The sequence below is a fragment of the Coregonus clupeaformis genome, chromosome 18, assembly GCF_020615455.1.
Source record: "Coregonus clupeaformis isolate EN_2021a chromosome 18, ASM2061545v1, whole genome shotgun sequence".
Classification (NCBI taxonomy): Eukaryota; Metazoa; Chordata; class Actinopteri; order Salmoniformes; family Salmonidae; genus Coregonus; species Coregonus clupeaformis.
Genome location: NC_059209.1, coordinates 14,087,362 through 14,104,892, shown reverse-complemented (window position 1 = coordinate 14,104,892; position 17,531 = coordinate 14,087,362). Strand labels below are relative to the sequence as shown.

The following is a 17,531-nucleotide window of genomic DNA, read 5'->3' as shown; positions in this document are numbered from 1 at the left end:
ACTGTGATAACCTTTTTTTAATGAATACTGTAAAATCTCATTTTCATACTGCAATGATCCAAAACTATTTTGTAAGCTGAAACAAGAGTTATTCCTTAACATTTTCAGTCATGTAATATGTTGCTCATAGAATATAACAATGCAATTTTTACTTATATAAAATGTTGGTCATATAATAACACAGCACTATGGTTGAAATGGACTGGATGAGTTACATAATCTAAGGTCTAGATTCAATCAGATCCGCTTTAGCCAACATCCACATAGCGGTTGTTTTGGCGTTTGAAGTTGGAACTGCTTTAGAGCCGTCAAATCGGTGAGAAGCTGGTCTTGATCATTGTTGCAAAGCCACACCCGTCCCACTCGTGTTAGAAGTTCAGAACGAGAAATTGTAGGCTACATAGAAATAATGATGTTCTAATTGAAAATCATTAAATGAAATAATGAGGATTTCTATCAGCCTAATCAAGGTGTAGATTACGTCTCACATTCCAGTGTTTGAACCTGTAAACAAGGCTACGTGGGATTTCTCTTAATGCGACTCCGTGCAGCCAATGGCAATGTCCGCTTTAAGTATAATGCCAGGAGCCACTTGTGGATTTGACAGCTCTAACGCAGTTCCACCCCCGACACAGCAAAAACAACCGCTATGCGGATGTCGGCTAAAGCGGATCTGATTGAATAGAGCCCTAACTAACATGTACTGTGGCCTATCTAGCAGCTTATGGGCTAAATGGCATTAACATAATGACCACTGTTTGAATATGGCATTTCAATCCCAATCTGAAGTGAATCTTCATCTGAGCAGAGGGGCATTTCACAAAGGAGATTCAAGCTAGCAAGCTAACTTTCCTGTATGTCCTGAAACAGTGAACTAGGATATTGTTCCAAAGTTTCAGAATTTCAGAAAAGTTTGCTACTGGTTTACAGACCCTAAACTCTGAAAAACTCATTTTATTTTTTGCTTTTACTTGAATGATACCGTTCTCTCCTCTGCATCTAAAGACTTCCCCCTCTTACTAACAATCCTTTGGGGTGCTTTTCAACTTTATGAACTGTGATCCGATCTTAAAACATTTCTGTTTAAGGCATAAAATGAATGTATGTGTGCCGGACTGTCACCCACTCTTTATAGCTATTTTAAATCAATAGATAATCAAAAGCCATACTGAGCAATTATAACTTTTTTGTTCTTTTAAAAAGTGTTTTTATTGTCTTTTTCTAATGATCCTTTTATGTCACTATGTGTGCCATATTGCTTTGTCAAATTGTTTTGAATTGTTATTTTTAGCATCTCTTTTGAGAAAAATATACACTCCACATACTTGCCCCCACCAAAAACGTACTTAGTGTACAGTATCATATTGGACACAATTCTCAGATCTAAATGTTAGGTATAATTCCTAGGTATAATTTCAACTAAATGTCAGTGAAGGAAATATCTCAGCGTACTATAGGCCGAGTGTTTAAACACAATGACCTTGCCATCCACTCACAGCCAAGTGCATATCAGGATTGCATTACAATTGGCGTGAATCCTTGAAAACTAAGAGGAACTCTGATATTGGTCTTTAACAGCAGTACAGTAACAGCTGTATGTATGTAACACTGGAATGGCAGCCAAATAGGGATCCACAATGACAAACTGCTGATGCAAAGGATTTGGGTTGATTGTACATCATCACTGACGTTACGAGCTGCAAACACAGGGCTTACATTACACTACTCAGGGCATGCGACCCCCTTTAAGACCCAGTTGCTAGTGTGCAACAGTGCTTTAAGACAGTGCCTTAAGCCAGGTGACCATTTTGGGTAATCCATCCAGGCCCCCCAAGACCTGCTTTGAGACTGCCAATTGTATAATTATGGCAAAAATATGTTCAGCAGTTTTTATCTTCACGCACAAATGAAAACGCAGAGTCTGACTTAAATCCAGACTTGAAGAGGTTGGTCCAGTCCAGACTCGAAGAGCAAAAGAGTCACAAAGTATTTCAAAACAAATATAAAGTGGTAAAAAAGAGAGACTAGAAATACTGCATCTGATTTGTGGTCTATATATGTTATTGTTTTGTGTTCTCTTAGCATTAGAATACTAATGGGCCCCTAGGACATGCAGGAGGTTGACAACTGAGATCTGTGTTGACTGAAATCACAACCACTAGCCTATTGAAGCCAATATTGGCCAATAAAACTTATCATACAAATTATGGTGGTCATCTTTCTTTCTTTTTGTGTTGTACTTAGGCTTACCTTTTTCTCTTTCCTAGATCTAGCATTGAGGTAGCATGTGGTTATTTGGTTGAACCTGGTTTACTAACTGTAGTTAGATCAAATACACTGTTAGATAGACTGATACACATAATCTGCCGTTTTTCACATTTGTGTTACCTTTGTATGCACACATCCCTCGGTGGAGGTATTATTTGTATTCTAATGCCTAGTACCTTTTTGAACAAATGACCAAACTGAAAATAAAAACTTGGTAATAAACTTTTGATGCAGTGACTTTTTCCCCTCCATGTAAGGGTAGTTCTTCTGTGTATTTCTGTTGTCGTTGGACCTGGACCAACAGACATGGATTATGTTTCTATAAATGCAGAGGTTGCCCTTGTTGCAGTAGAAAGCTGTTTGCAGGAGCATAGGAGTTGGAAAATGAAGGACATTCTCTCCTGTCTCCATTTTCAGTGTATCATGGAGTTTTTGATTGAAAGTACACATCCTACATAAGGCTCTGTTACTGCGTGTGTATCAAACATTAGGATATACAATAGGGATTTATATAAAATAAGGCTCCAAACCTGGCACGGATTTGACATAGTAAACACTATTACATTTGTGTGATCCATAATAAACTTGAAAAATACAAAGTTATAAACAGGGACATCTACTTACTAGCAAGACCAAACTGATAGGACATAAGTGTATTTCCCCTTTATCTCCCCTGGCTGTTAATACTTCTCCATAGGAGACCTGCCAGCTGTGCTTCAATGTACTCTTATCTAACAAGTGAGAAAGCAGGACAGAGACTACACTTCTACTTCCTTTGCTTTGGTATGCTAAGTGTCCCCTAGCCTACCAAGTAGAATAAAGGGAGCTTTATCTCCAAGTGGTTCTATTATGGTGAAATGGAATGGGGATACATTTACTGTGTTAATGAAAGGAACACCCAGAAGAATGTAAGGGTGTTGTTTGACCAGCCCAAGAACCGATTAACATGCCACTTGAGGAGGTTGTGTGACAGGACAGCCTCTTCCAAGACTACTTAAAAATGCACTACAACCGCCATGGAGATCACTGGAAATAGCATTAAGGCCATAAAAAACAATGTAGAGGCAAATAGTGACAGTGCTGTTTACAAAGCAGTCATGAGTATACAAACTATGTGTGTGTGTGCGCGTGTGTGTGTTTGTGCACGTGCGTGTGTGCGTGCATGTGGCGTGCGCGTTAGGGGGTTAAATCCTTTCCATGTTTCATGCTTATCACTGATATCCAGATTCAGTTACAAGGATGAAATGCCACAATAATGAATGAATGATGGACATGGCGCATTAGACTGAGACAGAGTCTGAGACGACCAGGAAACCAAGGAACGCCAGAGCACATTTCCTTTCTAAAACAGAAGCATCCGATATTCTAGCGCTACCAGGCGAGAGTCTTGTTTTCCGGAGCTTAGCAGTGGGATGTCTGCGTTTCATGAGGAAGATTGAAGGATTTCTCTCCCTGGGACATCCAGCCAGAGGCCTGTAATCACAAGTCAAGTCTGCTCTAATGACAGAGCAGCAGTCTGCACAATGAGAACTAAACAAGCACAATCTAGACAAAGAATTTGACATTTTTCTACTGATGTTATTGCATACTGTAAGTAATGGCACATTACTTCACACCATTGTATTGTCATAGAGTATAGACAGAGCTGGCTTCTCAATAAGCACGCACTGGTGACCATGGGTGTCATGCTCAGTGGAACTGAAGAGGGCACACTAATTTCAACCATTATTTGTGTTTATACACGTTTCTGATTGGCTAGAAGGGCATTCTAGAATGGACATTAAAACCAGATAATGGGACAGTTGGAAAAGATATCGGGGCAGTTGGAAAGGATATCGGGACACCTTGCAATCATGACGCAATATGTGCCTAGACATGCAGGCCGTACTTGCTACAAAGTTACAGAAAGCTAAACCAACAACCACACAAACTAAAATTGGATTCATTATAAACGCATGTCCAATGAGGAAAAAACTTCGCTAGCTAGCATTGATTTGTTTTTTGCAGAAACATATGTTTTGGGGAGCATCTGATGACCTTACAGTGGGGAAAAAAAGTATTTAGTCAGCCACCAATTGTGCAAGTTCTCCCACTTAAAAAGATGAGAGAGGCCTGTAATTTTCATCATAGGTACACGTCAACTATGACAGACAAAATGAGGAAAAAAAATCCAGAAAATCACATTGTAGGATTTTTAATGAATTTATTTGCAAATTATGGTGGAAAATAAGTATTTGGTCAATAACAAAAGTTTCTCAATACTTTGTTATATACCCTTTGTTGGCAATGACACAAGTCAAAACGTTTTCTGTAAGTCTTCACAAGGTTTTCACACACTGTTGCTGGTATTTTGGCCCATTCCTCCATGCAGATCTCCTCTAGAGCAGTGATGTTTTGGGGCTGTCACTGGGCAACACAGACTTCCAACTCCCTCCAAAGATTTTCTATGGGGTTGAGATCTGGAGACTGGCTAGGCCACTCCAGGACCTTGAAATGCTTCTTACGAAGCCACTCCTTCGTTGCCCGGGCGGTGTGTTTGGGATCATTGTCATGCTGAAAGACCCAGCCACGTTTCATCTTCAATGCCCTTGCTGATGGAAGGAGGTTTTCACTCAAAATTTCACGATACATGGCCCCAATCATTCTTTCCTTTACACGGATCAGTCGTCCTGGTCCCTTTGCAGAAAAACAGCCCCAAAGCATGATGTTTCCACCCCCATGCTTCACAGTAGGTATGGTGTTCTTTGGATGCAACTCAGCATTCTTTGTCCTCCAAACACGACGAGTTGAGTTTTTACCAAAAGTTCTATTTTGGTTTCATCTGACCATATGACATTCTCCCAATCCTCTTCTGGATCATCCAAATGCACTCTAGCAAACTTCAGACGGGCCTGGACGTGTACTGGCTTAAGCAGGGGGACACGTCTGGCACTACAGGATTTGAGTCCCTGGCGGCGTAGTGTGTTACTGATGGTAGGCTTTGTTACTTTGGTCCCAGCTCTCTGCAGGTCATTCACTAGGTCCCCCCGTGTGGTTCTGGGATTTTTGCTCACCGTTCTTGTGATCATTTTGACCCCACTGGGTGAGATCTTGCGTGGAGCCCCAGATCGAGGGAGATTATCAGTGGGCTTGTATGTCTTCCATTTCCTAATAATTGCTCCCACAGTTGATTTCTTCAAACCAAGCTGCTTACCTATTGCAGATTCAGCCTTCCCAGCCTGGTGCAGGTCTACAATTTTGTTTCTGGTGTCCTTTGACAGCTCTTTGGTCTTGGCCATAGTGGAGTTTGGAGTGTGACTGTTTGAGGTTGTGGACAGGTGTCTTTTATACTGATAACAAGTTCAAACAGGTGCCATTAATACAGGTAACGAGTGGAGGACAGAGGAGCCTCTTAAAGAAGAAGTTACAGGTCTGTGAGAGCCAGAAATCTTGCTTGTTTGTAGGTGACCAAATACTTATTTTCCACCATAATTTGCAAATCAATTCATAAAAAATCCTACAATGTGATTTTCTGGATTTTTTTTTCTCAATTTGTCTGTCATAGTTGACGTGTACCTATGATGAAAATTACAGGCCTCTCTCATCTTTTTAAGTGGGAGAACTTGCACAATTGGTGGCTGACTAAATACTTTTTTTCCCCACTGTATGTGGTGAGTGATGAACATACATTTCTCCTGTCCTCTCCACCGCTAAAGCTGTCAAATCCTTCCATGTTTCTAGTTTGACCAGCTGTTTTCAGCAACTGATATTTTTGAATTTGGTTGTCATATTGGCAGGTTTGCTAGCAACAAACTATTTAGCTAGCTTCTAGCCTAGTGTTTGATATGCAATGTGATCTCCTCATAATTAATATTCAGTGTTGAAGAGTGTCCTGATGAGAAGGCAAACTTTTCTAGCTATGTCAGGCAAAATCGGGCATTATCAGCTCATTGTTATGGATGTATCCAAATGAATGTCAATAGAAAACAGCTACTTTGCTGTTATTCTGGCTAAAGAGGTCGTGACTGTGTCAGCCATAGCTAGCTGGCTAGCTAGCTAGCAAGCAAGGGATAAGAAAGTTGCCAGCGAGCTTGGCAGCGGAACATAAAGAACGAATGACTGGGTCGCATCCATAAATATAGAACTAATCGAACGAACGACTGGGTCGCATCTAGCAACCAAAAGATGAGAAAGTATGACTTTGCTCATATAAATGAAAATATCAACAGTAAGTTTTATTTCTACCGGTAAATGTGTGCTTCTTACTGTTTTCTTTAGCAACTGTGGTATAAGAGGGATAAATAGCTTAAACAAACGCAACAGAATTAACCTTTCTGTTATTCTGGCTGCAGAGGTAGTGACTTTGTGGCCTTAGCTAGTTGGCTAGCTAGCAGCAAGCAAGGGATAAGAACATTGCCACTGCGCATGGCAACGTTTAAAAAAGAACGAACGACTGGGTCGCATCTGTAAATACCGAACTAATTGAACGAACGACTGGGTCGCATCTAGCAACCAAAAGATGACAAAGTATGAATTTGCTTATAAAAAAGAAAATATCAATGAAAAAAAGTATTTATACTGGTAAATGTGTACTTTCATATTGTTTTCTTTGGCAACTGTGGTATAAGCGGTATAAACACCTCCATTCTGTACATTACCTTGGAAAAATGAACTCCGCAAAGGGAATCGGCTCCACTTCATCCCGCTGTGTTGTCCATTATTTCCAAGGTAATGTACAGAATGGAGGTGTCTATACCTTAATTCATTATTTTTAAGGCATTGAGTATTCTAACCCATACCAATATTTTGAGCCACAATGAAATTACCTGCTCAGTACACGAAAGTGATGTGCTTTTGACCTCATATGTTAAAGTCATTGACTATGGCCATCAGTGTCCCCTAAAAGTGAACAGTATGTGCTGTACATATGCTGTGGATACGACAGGGAGGTGATCCATCCACCTCTGTTCTGTACTGTCTACTGTTGACACAAGTGTTGCAACAAACCAAATCCCAAATGAGAATGTAACGAGGTTACCAGTTTCAGAGTGGACATGTTCCATTGACTTAGGAAAACATGTCCTCCTTTTGTTAGCATTAAGTGTGCAAAAACACTCCAAGAGGCATGTCAAAAAAACTTGTCATAACATTGGACCACTGAAAACTAAGCAACCAGCTGACCAAGCTTTTAGGGTTTGGTAGTACTACTGTATGTGGATAACAACATAGCATGCCTTACCCCCAGCGCCAGGCTCCCCAGGGAATTGTGGAATAAGGGCTCTATTAAATCAGATCCGCTTTAGCCGACATCCGCATAGCGATTGTTTTGACGTGTCGGAGGTGGCCTTAAGTGGGCATTGCCATTGGTTTAACGGAGCCACATTAACAGAAATACCATGCAGCTTTCCTTACAAGTTTGAACACTGGAATGTGAGATGTAATCTACACCTCGATTAGGCTGATAGAAATCCTCATTATTTTGTTTAATGATTTTCAATTTGAGTGTCATTATTTCTATTTAGCTACACTTACTCATTCTGAACTTCTAACGCGAGTGGGATAGGAAGGCTTAGTGACAATGATCAAGAGCAGCTACTCACCGATTTGACAGCTCCAACGCAGTTATACCTCTGACACCGACAAAACATCAGCAATGCAGGTGTCGGCTATCGCCGCATGTCTTGTTCAGCAAGTCCCCAGAGTCACTGGCCAATAATATAATATCAGCCTGCTTTCTCTATGTTTCACAACATAGACCTGCGCTCCGGAGCCAAGAGGAATAACTTAACTCGTTACTGAAAGAAAATATTGTGATTTATGAACGCTACTCTTTCTGCAATGTCATCCATTTGGGCATAAGTTCCATTTTCTTCCCCCTTCTCATCTCTCTGTTCCATATGCTGACCATAATTCACACTCAGCCTACCAATTACATCTCCATGAATCTACAGTGAGGGAAAAAAGTATTTGATCCCCTGCTGATTTTGTACGTTTGCCCACTGACAAAGAATTATCAGTCTATAATTTTTATGGTAGGTTTATTTGAACAGTGAGAGACAGAATAACAACAAAAAAATCCTGAAAAACACATGTCAAAAATGTTAAAAATTGGTTTGCATTTTAATGAGGGAAATAAGTATTTGACCCCAAAGACCAAAGAGCTCTCCAAGGATGTCAGGGACAAGATTGTAGACCTACAAAAGGCTGGAATGGGCTACAAGACCATCGCCAAGCAGCTTGGTGAGACAGTTGGTGCGATTATTCGCAAATGGAAGAAACACAAAATAACTGTCAATCTCCCTCGGCCTGGGGCTCCATGCAAGATCTCACCTCGTGGAGTTGCAATGATCATGAGAACGGTGAGGAATCAGCCCAGAACTACACAGGACGATCTTGTCAATGATCTCAAGGTAGCTGGGACCATAGTCACCAAGAAAACAATTGGTAACACACTACGCCGTGAAGGACTGAAATCCTGCAGCGCCCGCAAGGTCCCCCTGCTCAAGAAAGCACATATACAGGGCCGTCTGAAGTTTGCCAGTGAACATCTGAATGATTCAGAGGAGAACTGGGTGAAAGTGTTGTGGTCAGATGAGACCAAAATGGAGCTCTTTGGCATCAACTCAATTCGCCATGTTTTGAGGAGGAGGAATGCTGCCTATGACCCCAAGAACACCATCCCCACCGTCAAACATGGAGGTGGAAACATTATGCTTTGGGGGTGTTTTTCTGCTAAGGGGACAGGACAACTTCACCGCATCAAAGGGATGATGGACGGGGCCATGTTCCGTCAAATCTTGGGTGAGAACCACCTTCCCTCAGCCAGGGCATTGAAAATGGGTAGTGAATGGGTATTCCAGCATGACAATGACCCAAAACACACGGCCAAGGCAACAAAGGAGTGGCTCAAGAAGAAGCACATTAAGGTCCTGGAGTGGCCTAGCCAGTCTCCAGACCTTAATCCCATAGAAAATCTATGGAGGGAGCTGAAGATTCGAGTTGCCAAACGTCAGCCTTGAAACCTTAATGACTTGGAGAAGATCTGCAAAGAGGAGTGGGACAAAATCCCTCCTGAGATGTGTGCAAAACTGGTGGCCAACTACAAGAAACGTCTGACCTCTGTGATTGCCAACAAGGGTTTTGCCACCAAGTATTAAGTCATGTTTTGCAGAGGGGTCAAATACTTATTTCCCTCATTACAATGCAAACCAATTTATAACATTTTTGACATGCGATTTTCTGGATTTTTTTGTTGTTATTCTGTCTCTCACTGTTCAAATAAACCTACCATTAAAATTATAGACTGATCATGTCTTTGTCAGTGGGCAAACGTACAAAATCAGCAGGGGATGAAATACTTTTTTCCCTTACTGTATGTCTGTAGGTGGGCTTGTGGAATAAGCATAATTCACTTTCCAGATTCGCATGTAATGTTTCTCCCTGCAAGGACGTGTGCACAAAAGCCCTGGATAACTTATTTATAGTGTGCTGTGCAGGCCTCAAAACCATTAGGGAGCTGTGTTCAAATGTGATAATGGTATGGAGAGGACTTGTGCCTCAAAGTGTGAGAGGGTTGTGTTAGAATGTGAACTGTACAACAATATGGAGTCTTGCTTTGGTAGCCATTACATTTCCTCTAATTCAATTAATTTGTTCTCTCATATCATTCACATTTTAAAATACATTCACCAGCCAGTTTATTAGGTAAACCTATCTAGTACCGGGTTGGACCCACTTTTCCTCCAGAACAGCCAGAATTATTCGAAGCATTATACAAGGTGTAGGAAGAATTCCACATGGATGTTGGTCCATGCTGACGCGATGGCATCACACAGTTGCTGCAGATTGGACGGCGGTACATTCATGCTGCGAACAGCCCATTCCATCTTATCCCAAAGATGCTAAATTGGGTTGAGGTCTGGGGACTGCGCAGGCCACTCAAGTAAATTGGACTCGCTGTCATTCCAGGCAATGTTTTTCCACTCTTCAATTGTCCAGTGTTGGTGATCGCGTGCCCACTGGATGCACTTCTTGTTTTTAGCTGATAGGAGTGGAACCCGGTGTGGTCATCTGCTGCAATAGCCCATCCATGACAAGGATGAAAGAAAGATGAAGAGTTGTGAGATGCCGTTCTGCACACCACTGTTGTACTGCACCGTTATTTGTCTGTTTGTGGCCCACCTGTTAGCTTGCACGATTCTTGCCATTCTCCTTCGACCTCTCATCAACGAGCTGTTTTCACCCACAGGACTGCCGCTGACTGGATGTTTCTTGTTTGTTGCACCATTCTCTCTAAACCCTAAACACTGTCGTGCATTAAAACATTCAGGCGGGAATAGGGCACCTCCTCGATACATGTTGCATTGTCGCAAGGAACCAATGTTCAGGAGTTAAAGATTTTCAAGTAAAAGTAACCATCCCAGTGCATTGACAGTAGCTGCTCTTGTAGACAAAGATTTGAGGCAGTAAATGTAATGTCTTGCAACTACTGTAGTGCAAAGGTTGAACAGCGCAACCTGCTGGTAATAGGACTGTACTACTAACACAGAGAGGTCATGTTGACCACCACAATCATAAAAGTCAAAGCTTACTTTGAACGTTAAATCATGGTTTGTAACATGGTTTGAAACCTAGCCTCTCCCAGACTGTCAATGAATGTAATGGTGGTGACTTTACAAACAAAAAGGAGCCTAAGTAAAATGTACAAACATATATTTATTATTTGGCGACGGAGAGCAGGAAAAAAATAGTCTTGTTTTCTTTAAAAATGAATTTCATAAACATCACAGACATTCACATTGTAATATAAAAAGTTATACTATGAATATAAAACATTATGCCGACTTTAATGCTAAAACACAACTGACAAAACGAGACAAACATACAAAAACGGTTTTAAAAAGCACAACTGCTGGGGACTACACAAATTGATGACAGTAATCAACTGTGCAACACAGAATTTGTACAAAGTGTTTGGTAATATTGTGACGGGGACAAGGCATATTCAGCTGATTGAAGCCCTACACATTGGTCCATTGTTGACCCCTAAATGTCATACTATAAGGTCTATCTAGCTTAGTGTGTAGTAAAGGAATATCTTCATCACACTGACTAATACTGTGATGTTAGCTGTCTCCTGCAAAGCATGTACAAAGTATTGAGACTGTAGTCAGACCAACTGATTGCATCATCAGAATATTTTACTGTTGAAGCAATAGCATAGCAAGAAGAGGAAAAGCAGCTTGAAAAATAAATATTGCATCTCTTGTTGAAAAAGGTGTTTGTTCAAGTCTTTTGGAGTGTTTCACAGAGTACATTCTCTCAATTGTCATTTTACATTGACCTAAGAAAACAGCACCCATTATCAATGTATAATATATTCTTTATATATCTATTCATTTATATTTATCTTTACAAGACACAGAGTAGACGGGATGAAGGCTGCAGCGGATGATAAGGAACTGGTCATTTGTTCAAAGCTGCCGTCACAAAACGAAAGGTCTCCAGCACTCTAAATTGATTGGATCGCCCTTTCCCATGTTTCTTTTATTTTTTTCAGTGATCTGAAATCTGATTGGTAAGTGACGTGTGCCATCCAATAGTCCCAGGACCTGCTCCGTTCCTCTGGTGAAGCTGAAATCTTGGATGAAAAACGGCACAAAATACAGTAATCATTTGTAACAACAAGACCTCTATTGACGTGATGATTTACCCAAGGATAGATCCTTTTTCTTTGAAATTGTATTTTCGGATTATGGAGAGGACCTTAATGGAGAGATGTATTGGGTAATGTGGATTCATTTGAGCGTTAGGAGCTGCGTAGCAGACTATTTGGAAATGTATTGTATTCTTTTGCAAAACACAAGCGCTATAATTTCACAAAAGCTGGTATTTGCCTGTATCTTTTTCCCCATGTAAGAGTTGAACAATCTTCAGTCTGTAAAATAGAGAAAACTGTCTAATGAATGCACTATTTGGTTCAAAGTTCTTCCCCAGCACACTCATGAGGTAATTTTTCCTTATTTTCCAGTAGCCAGCGGAAGGTATCCACTTTGGCGTTGTTATAAAATTGTGTCCCTTTATCAGAATATTATTTGAAAAGGCACTTCATTCCAAGATTCCATCATCAAAATGGCAAGAAAATTTCACATTTCCTTTGGGTTTCTTTTTTTAGTTATTTTGTTCCTTTTTTATTAAAATGTATTTTTCTTTTGTAAAAAAACAAATCTCCACGAGTGACAGTCATGCGTTCCTATAGTGTAGGCTCTGCGGATTGTGAGTAGGCGTGATCTAGCCTAACCATGGCGATCACCGTCTTCTGTTTCGCTTGTTCACCGATCTCCTCGCTCTCCTTCCTTGATGGCGAGGACTGTGTCGGGCCTCCGCCTCGTCGGACCGCCGCTTGTAGTTGTTACTGCTGAACAGGCTGTAGCCCTGGTGCCTCCTTGAGAAGGTCCTTTGGAAGTTTGATGCTAAGGGAGAAACAATAGCACTTGTGGAGTGAAAACCAGTAAACAAAGGTATCCTCACTAGCGTCAATCAATCTACTGTACTTACGACTCATGCAAGCAATTTTGGGGATGTCCCATCGGCCGTCTCCACGGCAACGGATGGTTGGCACGTGCCTCTGGATGAAGCCGTCCTTACACTGGTACCTCACCAGAGCATTGATCTCATAGCGTGACCTCTTCCTGCCGAAGGTCTGAGCGTTCAGTACCAGAGGGGGCTGACTACAGGCCACTGAGGAGAACACACAGGGGTAGATGGCTGAATAGATGAATGAATGAATGAATGAATGAATGAATGAGTGATGTACACAGTCAGTGGACTGGAATAGCTCAACAATGCACTGCATTTTTTACATTGTGTAGGTGTGGTGAACACAGTCCCGTATCTAAAATATGGCAAAAAGTATTGTTGTGGCTTTTAAAAAAAATTGTATTTAGTCCAGTCAAGTCACAATTTATTGTCTCAACACACATTTCAAAGAAAATAAAAACAACAAGAAATAACTTTGTCTTACCTGTGCCTTTCTTGCAGGTGAAGGTGAGGTGATAATTGCAGGGCACATCGTTCCACTGGCCGTCTTCGTGCCAGATCATCACCACACAGTCCTCTCCAGACGAGAAGAAACTGTCCGGCTGGTTGGGACGCCAGTTTTCATATTGCTGATGGGAAAAAAAACAAAAAAAAAAACATATGAATGGATGATCATCGTCATCATCAGGTTTAAGTTCATTTCAACATATTGGTACATATGGAGAAACATATATAAAATGTGATGACAATATAAAAAGTAAAATACATGATCAGCCTAACTATATGGACAGTGCATCATCAATAAATCATAAGTCCTAAACAACAAATTGGCATACCATTAAATCAAGTAGGATCAGACCAGGATCTCCGTAAATACAACTTAGAGATTTTCCACTAGCCAGTGTCTCACTTTGTCCTACCTGAATACAATACATAAACACGCACGCTCTTTATCTAAGAATGACAGCTAACGGCATGCTGACAACACTGCTTATCTCTGTGGTAAAATTGGAACAGTAGATATGGTCAGTGATAGTCCAGTCTTAAGCCACCTCTAGGGCAAAGGCTACACAATCAGTACATTCACTATCACAATAAATCCCAAATATTTCTTACCCCTAACACGACCCACCAGCTCCCCCTTGCTATTGCACATAAGTGTACCAAGTTAGACTATATTGATAGTAAAGGAACTTGGGCTTTTACCAATAATGTGTAAGATGCATTGTTTGATGCAGCAGGAAGGAGCAACACTGCTGTTGAAAATATAAAAACAAATGCCATTGGTTTCACATTCACAGTCTGTTACCAATAGCCTTTCAGTATATACATTGAACAAATATATTGCAACAATTTCAAAGATTTACAGTTGATATGAGGAAATCAGTCAATTGAAATAACTTCATTAGGCCCTAATCAATGGATTTCACATGACTTGGAATACAGATATGCATCTGTTGGTCACAGATACCTTAAAAGAAATGGGCCTCACAATCGGCCTCAGGATCTCGTCACGGTATTTCTGTGCATTCAAATTGCCATCGATAAAATGCAATTGTGTTCGTTGTCCGTAGCTTATGCCTGCCCATACAATAACCCCACTGTCACCATGGGCCACTATGTTCACAACGTTGACATCAGCAAACCACTCGCCCACAGGACGCCATACGCGTGGTCTGCGGTTGTGAGACCGGTTGGACGTACTGCCTAATTCTCTAAAATGACGTTTCAGTTGGATTATGGTAGACATTAAATGATCTGGCAACAGCTCTGGTGGACATTCCTGCAGTCAGCATGCCAATTGCACACTCCCTCAATACTTGAGACATCTGTGGCATTGTGTTGTATGACAAAACTGCACATTTTAGAGTGGCCCTTTATTGTCCCCAGCACAAGGTGCACCTGTGTAATGATCATGCTGTTTAATCAGCTTCTTGATATGCCACACCTGTCAGGTGGATGGATTATCTTGGCAAAGGAGAAATGCTCACTAACAGGGATGTAAACAAATTTGTGCACAACATTTGAGAGAAATAAGCTTTTTGTGTGTATGGAACATTTCTGGGATCTTTAATTTGAGCTCATGCAACCAACACTTTGCATGTTGCATTTATATTTTTGTTCACTGTAGTAAGTGTAGCTACGTTGGTGAGGCAATTTCTGACTGACTCAATTGTGACAGATGTATGTGATGCTTAGATTCCCCACAGGGGGGCACTATATTCCTCTTGCCTGTTCAGATCAACAGACTTATTGACACATCTGTAACTATGATAATGGTCATGTTGTGGCCCTATAGACATCACAACTACTTTTTATTTTATTTATTTTTTACCAGATTTATTCTTTAAAACACATGTTTACTTAAAACCAAGATCTGGCAACCAAGAGTTGTAGAATGTACTGTGACTTTGGGTAAGCTAAATCACTTTTCACTTTCTCCCTCTTTCAAACTGACTCTCCTACCCCTGTCTCTCTGACCACCCTCTTAGCCCCTATTGTCACCCCCTCTGTCCTCTATCCTCACCCCCTCCACCCATCTGTCCTCTATCCTCACCCCCTCCACCCATCTGTCCTCTATCCTCACCCCCTCCACCCATCTGTCCTCTATCCTCACATCACCCCATCCACCCTGCTGCCTCAGAGTTCCCAAAGGACACTGCAAGACCAGCTACACTATGACATCATTGTCCAGCGTTTTCACTGGGACCCTGAGAGAGGCTTCACTTGAAAAGTAAACAGCCTGTGAGCCCTGCTCAGATAAACATTTACACTGCTACAGAGATGTGCTGAGCAGCATGGAAATAGTCATGGGAAATAGAAGGTTTCTACTACAAATACAATGTCATATTGCCAATTTGTAAGATGGTGGACACAGATCCATTTTGGAGAATTGCATATTATCTATTCATCCATGGAAAGTATATTCCAAATGCTACACTAATAATATAATTGTCCTATGTTAGGAATTGTTTTATTTCTAACAAGGTGGGAGTGGGGTTAAGAGACGGAGGCTTCTCAATGCCTTGCTATCGTCACTGTACACTACACACTTAGGAAAAAAAGTGCTATCTAGAACCTAAAACTGTTCTTCGGCTTTGAACCCTTTGAAAAACCCTTTTTGTTCCAAGAATAACTATTTTGGGTTTCATGTAAAACCTTTTCCACAGAGGGTTCTACCTGGAACCAAAAACTGTTCTCCTATAGGGACAGCTGAAGAACCCTTTTGGAACCCTTTTTTCTAAGAGTGTCCACCAGAGGAGGCTGCTGAGGGGAGGACGGCTCATTATAATGGCTGGAACGGAGCAAATAGAATGGCATCAAACCATGTGATTGATGTATTTGATAACATTCCACTTATTCCACTCTAGCCATTACCACAAGCCTGTCCTCCCCAATTAAGGTACCACCAAACTCCTGTGGTGTACACATTTCCAACAACATACAATATATACACTGTATATCTATATTTTTAAAAACCTTTATTTAACTAGGCAAGTCCGTTTAGTACAAATTCGTATTTACAATGACGGCCTACCCCGATAGTGGTATGTCATTACATCCCACAAACACTAGTAATTCCAGGCATGTATTGTAACTCTGCACACACACACACACAGTATATAGACACAGCTTCAGAGCTGTGTGGAATGCACTGCTGCATTGATCAGAGCTACCGTCTCTCAGCGAGGCTTTTGGTTCAAATAGTCTGTTCAAAGCTGTGACCCCCCCCTCCCCTCTCCCCATTCCTCCCCCGAGGCCCAATGCAGGAACCCTGTTATTACGGTTAGCAAACACATCAGCTTCCTGCTCAGCTGACTGACTCAACAAACACCCGCCTGGGCAACCCCACAACAGCCCCCCGCATCCTCCCCAAAATAATCAAACTCTTTCTCCCACGTAATCAAACTTACCCACCCCCCTCCCACACACACACTGGAATTCATACATTTCCTGAATGAATTGAGAATCAACGCTGAGCGTGTTATATGTATGTCTGTGTTTTTTCCTTCTCTTATTTAATACCAGTTATGTTAATACACTCTCTGTTCCCAGATAAAGCCGAGATACAGTAAAGCTGACCACCCACCCAGGCCCACTACCCTACCCTGCCCCCCCTCCCCTTCTCTCTCTCTGCTGCCGGGCACAGGTGCTGCCCATCTATGTGTCTGGCTGCTGGTTGTTGGCCCTTCCCCCGGCTGCCTGCTGTGCTCCTGAGGAGAGGGGGGAGAGGGGAGGCATGTACCTGTCTGCGCCTGTCAGCTCCTCTCTCTTCCGCATCACTGACACCTTTATTCCCATCTCTCTCAGCTGAGAGGGGATCCTGCTGCAAACGGACACAACTTATCTCCTGCCCCCCAGGCCCTCTCTGCACTTCCCCCCTCCCCCTCTCCCCTGGTGACGGTGGGCTCTTATCTTTGAAGTGAAGAGTTAATCTGTATAATGTGGCTGAAAGTAGTAATTAACCACTTTCCTGTTTTGTGAGGGGAATCTGCAGTGAGTTTACACAACCACAAACAAACACGCTTCCACTTGTGCAGACACATACGTTACATACTGAGGCACACCTGGTGGCTCATTTTTTCTCTCTCATACACTCAGACACACAATTTAAGCCAGTGTGGTTACTGTTAAAGTTTGTGAATGACAGAGATTGTTGTCAGTGAGTGGCACCCGATGTCACTGGACATGTAGTGTAGCATGACACCAAGCCAGTGCGCTCATCCAACAGGGTGTCCAGGACA

The 17,531-nt window shown here is 41.7% G+C and overlaps 1 protein-coding gene across 1 annotated transcript in view; it reads right to left on the bottom strand.

The window, feature by feature from the left end:
* Positions 1-10,942: 10,942 nt before the first annotated feature.
* Positions 10,943-17,531, bottom strand: part of LOC121550636 (versican core protein-like) — a 61,338-nt gene continuing 54,749 nt past the window's right edge. The window contains exons 9-11 of the mRNA XM_041862967.2: positions 13,271-13,415; positions 12,805-12,987; positions 10,943-12,719 (exon numbers count right to left, since the gene is read on the bottom strand). Of these exons, the coding sequence (XP_041718901.1) occupies positions 12,556-12,719; positions 12,805-12,987; positions 13,271-13,415 (492 nt within the window). The 3' untranslated portion in view covers positions 10,943-12,555. The remainder of the gene's footprint in view (positions 12,720-12,804; positions 12,988-13,270; positions 13,416-17,531) is intronic.